The 9,909-nt window shown below is 43.2% G+C and overlaps 1 protein-coding gene across 1 annotated transcript; it reads left to right on the forward strand.

Annotated features, from left to right (window-relative positions):
- Positions 1-636: 636 nt before the first annotated feature.
- Positions 637-9,574, forward strand: LOC311109617 (serine/threonine-protein kinase 16-like). The gene is made up of 7 exons (XM_084152546.1): positions 637-689; positions 3,638-3,752; positions 3,971-4,190; positions 4,385-4,518; positions 4,700-4,916; positions 5,171-5,292; positions 7,789-9,574. The coding sequence occupies exons 2-7, from the start codon at positions 3,667-3,669 to the stop codon at positions 7,925-7,927; spliced, it is 918 nt and encodes a 305-aa protein (XP_084008672.1). The 5' UTR covers positions 637-689; positions 3,638-3,666; the 3' UTR covers positions 7,928-9,574.
- The last annotated feature ends 335 nt before the right edge of the window (positions 9,575-9,909 follow it).

Below are 9,909 nucleotides of genomic sequence, written 5' to 3' on the forward strand. Positions count from 1 at the left end.
GGATATGCACAAGATTTTAGTCAGACCAAGCTATAACATTATATATTTACTACGACAGTACATTCAACCAAAAGCTAATATAACAAAGGCATCAGAGATTATTTATAATCTGTCACAGAAACTGGAATCCATCTCCCCAGATCAGTCAATAAATGCTTCTGGTATTGACTTATATGCTGCCCCTGTCTTCATGTTGTTGCTGGACATATCTTTTTTAAAATGTGTGTAGGTCACCTAAATCATCAGAAAAATTGCCCCTCCTGAGAATTTTTTCAGGAGCCGCCACTGCGCATGGCAATAGCCTCAATGCCGCTGCCCATGCGGTCACAGACGCTATAATGGCACGGATACAAAGATAAGTCCTTTGGCCTGTTCGCGTATATTGATCCCGCCTGCCTTCCATCTTTGAGGTCATGTATTTCCATTGTTAGTGTTCACTTGACTATCTTGTCAATATAATAGACAATCTTTGATTGGTACCGCGTTCGAAACAACTTGGAACTCGGAAAAAAACGATTTGAACGGTCATCCAACTCGGAATTCCAACTCCGGCATCTTTCAAGAGCTCCGGCTTGAAAATCACTTCCCACTTTTGAACGCGGCATTAGATCACAGGCTGCGTCATCATTACGCGTTTTATGTACACGGAAGTAACCAGCAGAAAACAAAAAACAGGACGCAGACAGAAGGTAATTTCTATATACAACGCTAACAAACGTAAATGTCCCCATATATTTTCACCACACGTTTATCAATATCTCTATCAGATAATATTGGCTAATCAGGATTGATCTGCATGCTGACTATGCTGTTATCTTGTAGATCGCTTGTATTCTCCTACCGGTGTGTGCCACGTTACCAAACAAAATCCTACACTTTTTTAAAGGTTTAGTGAAAGTATATTTGCTTATGGTGTTGCCACTGCTGTAAAGAACCAATACACATCATTTCGGCAGATTACAACCAAGAGTCGCTGTAGCGCGGTTAGGCCAGTAACCGAAAGGTGAAACGTGCCCTTGAGCAAGGCCAGTGGCGGCTCCTGAAAAAATTCTCAGGAGGGGCAATTTTTCTGATGATTTAGGTGACCTACACACATTTAAAAAAAGATATGTCCAGCAACAACATGAAGACAGGGGCAGCATATAAGTCAATACCAGAAGCATTTATTGACTGATCTCAAAAGTGTTGGCTTACCAGGGTTGGTGGAGCCCTCAGTTTCATCTTTGCCTCGCAAAGCTAACTCAAACACTCCGCAAAACTTCACACACTGGATTAGCCGGCTGAGGATGTGGCGGTTCTTGCTAATGTCGTAGTAAATATATTTGTTATAGTGAATATGGAATATGATATGTTGAGTAAAATGTTGTGCTAAGATCTATTTAGGTCAGGAGCTGGTTATAAGTTCTGTTCCTATCCAATAACAATGGACAAAAGGGTCCTATCTTGTCAGCCTTGTCAGCAGGTGGCCAAGGACAACACCCACGCCATAGGCCTCTCAGTTCTTCCAACTCACGAGTTCTTGCTCTGAGGACACACACACACACAAACACACACACACACACACATCATCACTGTTAAACACACACACACACACACACATCATCACTGTTAAACACACACACACACACACACACACACAAAAATCCCCTCTCTTAGGCTGAACATTTGAAGACAGAGAACCCGACTCAGAGCCAATGCAACAGTGACAGTAGCCTGCAGGGGACCTCGCCCAACTCATCAGGACCAATCAGAAGATCAGAACTACTAGATTGAACCTACTTCATTTATTGCATAAAATGTCTGCACACAATGTTTCGGGGCTCTCTTCAGATAATAATAATAATAATAATAATAATATGCCATTTAGCAGACGCTTTTATCCAAAGCGACTTACAGTCATGCGTGCATACATTTTTGTGTATGGGTGGTCCCGGGGATCGAACCCACTACCTTGGCGTTACAAGCACCATGCTCTACCAGCTGAGCTACAGAAAGTGGATACTCATGGATGCGCATTGCAATTGTAAAATGTCAACACAATTGGAGACACCACGTCATTTTTGGAGACATGTTATTGACAGTAAACTATTGTAGATGCGACTGCTAACTAACTAAAACATTTTAGCTGGCTAGCTAATCATCTTAGCTAAATGTGGGGCAAACAATTCAGTTATTTACCGTTAATTTGAGGGATTGGGGTGAAAGAAATCGAGTTACATAGTGATACTTTACGATATACTGTATTGACAATATCGCAATATTTTAGCGCTAGTTGGCTGTACCTGCACCAAAACACCATTATTGTTCCTTCATAGCTTGTTCTCAATCTTTTCACATTGGGAGCCAATTTGTTTTCAGCACTTTTATTTCCATGACTGATCAAAACTCGTTCTCATGGCTTTCTGATCCCTCTGCAACAGACATATGGTGCGCAATAAAATCACAGTATCGAATCGCAATACGTATAGAATCATGAGACTCGCAATGCTGATGCATATATCTTATCGTGAGGTTCCTGGCAATTCCCAGCCCAAGTTCATTTTTAAGAGTTTGACGAACGGGTCCGTGAACGCGATTCCAGATATATTTACCTCTGAATAAACTGCCCTTATTACACCATATCCACATCCAGTAAACTTGTGATTATCAACACTAACCTCATCGTTGTGGCGGCGGACAGCTAGCCTGTATCCCTCGTCATCCAGTTGAGTGAGTGGCAATGTCTTTTTTCGTTCGTACCAATTTTTGGAAAATCCTCGGGTGTAGGACTTTCCGCCTTTAGTAGAAACCTGTTGAATTATTAAATTTGGTCTGGGAGGTCCTAATTGTTTCGTTGCCAATTTATCTTCATTTGTTCGCCGACAAAAAGGAACTTCTTTCAAACAATCCACTCTTTTCTCAGTTACGTTCATGGTTACGTAACGTATGACGAAAGCGCGTAAGTGCAAGCCCACAGACACCCATTGAGATTGTATTGAAGGCTCTGAAATTTGAAAAAAATAGATTTTACATGGGAGTCTATGACAGAAGTTCTGGGCGATTTTCAATCTGACTGAAATCGCCCCAAAAGGGGGTGGAGCCATTTGAAGCACGACTTTAGCCTGATTCGACATTTAGTGGCAGTGTGGCACTGTGGCAGATCAGACGTATAGATTACAACACTGATAACTACTGTTGCCGTGATATAATTGATTAGAAAAAAAATCCCTTCCTTTTCCCGTTTGGCAGTGCGTCGCCCATATCGCCCTATTGAACAGGCCGTCCCTGAGCAAGGCACATACCCCTACTTTCTCCAGGGTCACCGTTGATAATGGAAGACCCTGGCCGTGACCCCACTCTCCAATGGTGTCTCAGGGAGAGTTGGGATATGCGAAAAACATTTACCAATTCACACATGCGTAAATAGGACAAATATAAGCACCCACCAAATGCTTATTATTATCAATCGCACAGGCGACAGTGAATTATTTATGACATAGATTTCATGTTGCAGTCTGTTTTTTACACAAATATATCCCATACTCTCTCTCTCCCATGGCTTTGCGCTTGACCTCTCACTTTCAATTCCACTAAACCCTGTGTCTTCCTTTACCTCTTATGCCCTCCATATCTCCCTCTCTCTCTCTCTCTCTGTCAGTCTGTGTGTTGAGCTATGCCCCAGAGAGGATGGGTCAGACCCTGTGTATCTGTTCCCGTGGCTCCATCACCATCGACAACAAAAGATACTACTTCATCCAGAAACTAGATGAAGGGTAAAACCGACCGCATCAGTAAAACACTTATCTATTCTACATGGCAGACGATCACCCCCCCCCCCCACACACACACACACACATGCAATTGTATTTCAGGGTTCTGTAACGTTACATCTTACTGATCAGGACCCTGGTTTTTGTCTACCTCTCCATTTTCTCCTGCGCTCTCTCTCTCGTCATTTACCGTCCCCCTTCCATCCCTCCCCTCCTCCCAGAGGGTTCAGCTATGTGGACCTGGTGGAGGGGGTGCAGGATGGGCGTTTCTACGCCCTGAAGAGGATCCTGTGCCATGACCGGGAGGGTCACCGGGAGGCCCAGACGGAGGTGGAGATGCACCGTCTCTTCAGCCACCCCAACATCCTGGGCCTGGCCGGGCACACCTTCATAGAGCGGGGGGGCAAGAGTGAGGCCTGGATACTGCTGCCCTACGTCCAGGTGTGTGCGTGTGTGTGTGTATTAGAGCCCGACCGTTGTTTAGTTTTGGGTCCGATACCGTTTTTTTTGTGGGGACAAAAGTTACTGATACATCTGCCGATATACTGTTTTACAGCGTGGAAATGAAAAAGTGTGTATGCCTGTATGTATGCGTCTATGTATTCATGCCTGTGTGTGTGTGTGGGCTCCTACAGAAGGGCAGTCTGTGGTCAGTGCTAGAGAAACTGAGGGACAAGGGCAGCTTCATGCCAGAGAGACGCATCCTAAAGGTTCTACAGGGCATCTGTTCTGGACTGAAGGCCATGCATGACAGAGACTACGCACACAGGTACAGGCTACTACTGCTATTACACACACATGATTGTGGTTAAAATTAGAATGAGGCTCTCCATCTCTATCCCTCTCTTTACCTCTCTCTCTCTTCCTCTTTATTTCTCTCCTCTATCGCTCTCTATCTCTCCCTCTCTCTCCACTATCCTCTCTCTCCACTCTCCTCTCCTCTCTCTCAGAGACCTGAAGCCTACCAATGTACTCCTGGAGGAGGATGACAGGCCTCTGCTGATGGACCTGGGTTCTATGAACCGCTCCAGGATGGAGGTCAAGGGGACCAGGGAGGCCATGACAGTACAGGACTGGGCAGCTCAGAGGTGTACTATATCGTACCGTGCCCCAGAGCTCTTTAACGTGGAGAGCCACTGCGTCATCGATGACCGCACAGACATCTGGGTAACGCACACTACAGTACTACCCCCTTCTCACTTTAGTTTTGGTCTGTGGAAACTGTCAGTATTGTACAAGAGATATAACATGGACCAATTTGTCATAACAGAGATTGTCTTTACCATTGGATTGTGCGATGCTGTTTTGACTCTAGCCATGAAGTCAACATGTTGAGTACCAGTTAGATTGGTATCTCTCTGTCTCCATCATGCCTGGTGTTTGTTGACCATGTAGAGACAGTATTCGCTCTCTCTCTCCAGTCTCTGGGTTGTGTACTGTACAGCATGATGTTCCTGGAAGGGCCCTATGACATGGTGTTCCAGAAGGGAGACAGTGTGGCCCTCGCTGTCCAGAACCCTGTTACCATCCCTCAACCCTGCAGGTCAGTCCCCCCGGCTAGCTAACCCTAACCCAGTTACTATCCCTCAACCCTGCAGCTCAGTCCCCCCGGCTAGCTAACCTTAACCAAGTTACTATCCCTCAACCCTGTAGGTCAGTTCCCCTGGCTATCTAACCCTAACTCTACCCTTAACCCTAGCTTCATGTTCACATCCCGGTTCAACCTTACCCCTCGCCTCAACCACAACCTACCCCTAGCCTCAACCACAACCTACCCCTAGCCTCAACCACAACCTTAACCCTAGTCTCAACCACAGCCTTAACCCTAGTCTCAACCATAGCCTTAACCCTAGTCTCAACCACAACCTTAACCCTAGTCTCAACCACAACCTTAACCCTAGTCTCAACCACAACCTACCCCTAGCCTCAACCACAACCTTAACCCTAGTCTCAACCACAACCTTAACCCTAGTCTCAACCACAACCTTAACCCTAGTCTCAACCACAACCTTATCCCTAGTCTCAACCACAACCTTAACCCTAGTCTCAACCACAACCTTAACCCTAGTCTCAACCACAACATTAACCCTAGTCTCAACCACAACATTAACCCTAGTCTCAACCACAACATTAACCCTAGTCTCAACCACAACATTAACCCTAGCCTCAACCACAACCTACCCCTAGCCTCAACCACAACCTACCCCTAGCCTCAACCACAACCTACCCCTAGCCTCAACCACAACCTAACCCTAGTCTCAACCACAACCTTAACCCTAGTCTCAACCACAACCTAACCCTAGTCTCAACCACAACCTAACCCTCAACCTACCCCTAGGCTCAACCACATCCCTAACCCTAGGCTCAACCACAACCCTAACCCTAGGCTCAACCACAACCCTAACCCTAGGCTCAACCACAACCCTAACCCTAGGCTCAACCACAACCCTAACCCTAGGCTCAACCACAACCCTAACCCTAGGCTCAACCACAACCCTAACCCTAGGCTCAACCACAACCCTAACCTCAACCACAACCACAACCCTAGGCTCAACCACAACCCTAGGCTCAACCACAACCCTAGGCTCAACCACAACCCTAGGCTCAACCACAACCCTAGGCTCAACCACAACCCTAGGCTCAACCACAACCCTAGGCTCAACCACAACCCTAGGCTCAACCACAACCCTAACCCTAGGCTCAACCACAACCCTAGGCTCAACCACAACCCTAGGCTCAACCTTAACCCTAACCCTCATCCACAACCTTAACCCTAGCCTCATCCTCAACCACAACCTAAACCCTAACCACAACCTTAACCCTAGCCTCAACCCTAACCCCAAGTCACCATCCCTCAGCCCTACAGGTCAGCCAGTCCCCCCCTAGTTACTCTTCAATCCATCACCCTCTCAGCTTTCAAGGCTAGCAGACTAGAATGTATTGATTCCAAATCGGCACCTACCACCTAGGCACTCCTGCAGATCTAAAAGGATTGGATAGGTTGAAGCATTTTTTCATCTTGGCCTTTTTTAGGTTGTATGGAATTTATACAATTTATAGTATGTGTTTTTTCTCCAGTTACTCTGGTAGTTTCTCAGTATATATTTGTTCTCTAGTTACTCTGGTAGTTTCTCAGTATATATTTGTTCTCTAGTTACTCTGGTAGTTTCTCAGTATATATTTGTTCTCCAGTTACTCAGGTAGTTTCTCAGTATATATTTGTTCTCTAGTTACTCTGGTAGTTTCTCAGTATATATTTGTTCTCTAGTTACTCTGGTAGTTTCTCAGTATATATTTGTTCTCCAGTTACTCTGGTAGTTTCTCAGTATATATTTGTTCTCTAGTTACTCTGGTAGTTTCTCAGTATATATTTGTTCTCTAGTTACTCTGGTAGTTTCTCAGTATATATTTGTTCTCCAGTTACTCTGGTAGTTTCTCAGTATATATTTGTTCTCCAGTTACTCAGGTAGTTTCTCAGTATATATTTGTTCTCTAGTTACTCTGGTAGTTTCTCAGTATATATTTGTTCTCTAGTTACTCTGGTAGTTTCTCAGTATATATTTGTTCTCTAGTTACTCTGGTAGTTTCTCAGTATATATTTGTTCTCCAGTTACTCTGGTAGTTTCTCAGTATATATTTGTTCTCCAGTTACTCAGGTAGTTTCTCAGTATATATTTGTTCTCTAGTTACTCTGGTAGTTTCTCAGTATATATTTGTTCTCTAGTTACTCTGGTAGTTTCTCAGTATATATTTGTTCTCCAGTTACTCTGGTAGTTTCTCAGTATATATTTGTTCTCCAGTTACTTTGGTAGTTTCTCAGTATATATTTTTCTCTAGTTACTCTGGTAGTTTCTCAGTATATATTTGTTCTCCAGTTACTCTGGTAGTTTCTCAGTATATATTTGTTCTCCAGTTACTCTGGTAGTTTCTCAGTATATATTTTTCTCTAGTTACTCTGGTAGTTTCTCAGTATATATTTTTCTCTAGTTACTCTGGTAGTTTCTCAGTGTCTTATGGGTGTTTTGTTGTTCCCCTCCAGTTACTCTGAAGGCCTGCAGAACCTGCTGAGCTCCATCATGGTGTCCAACCCCCAGGAAAGACCCGACGTCAACTGGATCCTGGACCAGATACAGGACATGACGTGTTCCAGCCCCAACACCCAGACCAACATGGTATGATGCTCCTGATCGGGGAACCCTGGCAAGCCTGGTTCCTCTCTAGTTCCTCCATCTGTGGGTGATTAACTTTATGACCTCTGGACTGTTGTGATGGCGACCCTGACTTTGTCGGTTTTCTTCTACTCTTAGAAGCTCAGGGGATCCTACCCCAAACACACACACACACGCACGCTATTCTGCAGTTGAAACCACATAGACGCATGTCACAAGTCCTCACTGTCCTCCATATGCATGTGCAACAATATGCTCCTACACAGTGTTGGTCAACTCCACATCCAGCACCCCTTGTGGAAATTGAGAATTGCGTGGAGCCATTTTATGACTGCTAGTGAATAGGAAACCCCATGGGTTAAAATATCATCAGACACTACAGTTGAAGGGGGCACCGGACCAGGAAAAGGACCTATGGTAAATTCCAGACAGATGGTTGCCATGGAAACTTACTCAGCCATATCTGATATCAACTTCAAAGGGATTTTTATAATAACTTAATTCCAGACCTGGGTTCAAATACTTTTTCTGTATATTTGAGTATTTTCAAATCCGCAGGCCAAATTTTATTTATTTATTTGAGTATTTGAATGGTTATTTGTAAAAACCAAATAGTCGACCAAATTGTATTTGAAAGTATTTTCAAATACCTGGGTTAAATGCATGGAAGTGTATTTGAGTCAGTGTGTATGAGTATTTTCAAATACTTTCAAAGTGTATTTTCAAATACATTCCAATATTCAACTACTTGTTTTTTCAAATAAAGGTTATCTGAGTACTTGTTTTGAAATGTATTGAAAAGCAATTGAAATACCTGAAATAGTATTTTGAACCCACGTCTGCTTGATTCATCCTTATCACATCCGAATGTCTTTCAAGTCCATCATAACTGTATTTATTTTTTATCATCACATAATGCTATACTGTAACAATTTTCCATTTATGACACTCATTTAGGCCTGTATGTATTTTGCATTACCTCACATGATTCTGTTTTGAGTGTCAATAGGAAGATCAGTTAATCTTGTTTTTAGTCTCTCAGCAGGTTTTTCTCAGTTAACTCTTACTACAGTTGCTTGATAGGAACCTTTTAATGGTTGCTTTTAAAAATTATTATTTTTGTATGTGCATCTATTTAAGGATACATTGTTTATTTGTCTATGTATATGCTATATGAATATTTTGTAAATAGGCTAATGAAGTTGGAATGCAGGCATTATTGATGATTTAAATGGAACAATCCTGGAATTTGAGATATTGTGATAAAATAATAGGGTATTGGATAATACTTTAAATACAAATTTAGCAACACTGAAGGCTTTGCTTGTTTCTCATAAGATCGATGTTTAAATGCTTTATAGTTTTTATTTTTTTTACATTTGTGGTATAACTTAATTTGTTATGTATAAGAGGGCCCTTTTCCCAACATTTTAGAATTATGAGAGGCCTGACTGTCTTGAGGTTGTCATGTGGCTTTTATTCCACACGGGGGAGACCATGTCCTACAAGTTGGTCAAAGCAGACTGAGTCTGCCGGTGTCTCAAACGTTGTCTGTCTTCGCTTAGCCAGACCTGTAGATCTGAGAAAGGCTCACTCAATATGTGAACATATGCAAAACCTCTCTGAAACCAGGAAATAAAATGATAATGATTCTGATTGGTCCTTTCTCTTTTTACTCCAACACATCCACGCTCCATGGTAACATTACATTAGCCAATACCTACCCTTGCAGTTGAAAAAAAGGGCAGGGCCAGTGTTTTGATTGGATGTTTAAATGTTACTTACACTGGGATTATTATATGTGAAGAAACAAGGATCAGCCTGATACCAGAGAGAACCAGAAGGTGCAGCTGGAAGCTCAGGCCAGATAACCCTCAGCTGGTAGCTGTTTACACATCCCTTTACATTGCTTTAAGTGTGTGTGCACAGCCACAGTCTTGGATGGGCTGTGTGTGTGGACGGCAAGGTATGAAACAATTATCAGGAACTGT

The sequence above is a fragment of the Coregonus lavaretus genome (genome assembly GCF_964263955.1).
Source record: "Coregonus lavaretus genome assembly, chromosome: 35".
Classification (NCBI taxonomy): Eukaryota; Metazoa; Chordata; class Actinopteri; order Salmoniformes; family Salmonidae; genus Coregonus; species Coregonus lavaretus.

Coding starts and splice junctions, on each gene's coding strand:
- LOC311109617 (XM_084152546.1), top strand. CDS start 3,667: ATGGGTCAGACCCTGTGTATCTGTTCCCGTGGCTCCATCACCATCGAC. Junction 3,753..3,970: donor ATCCAGAAACTAGATGAAGG/GTAAAACCGACC, acceptor CCCTCCTCCCAG/AGGGTTCAGCTATGTGGACC. Junction 4,519..4,699: donor GACAGAGACTACGCACACAG/GTACAGGCTACT, acceptor CCTCTCTCTCAG/AGACCTGAAGCCTACCAATG.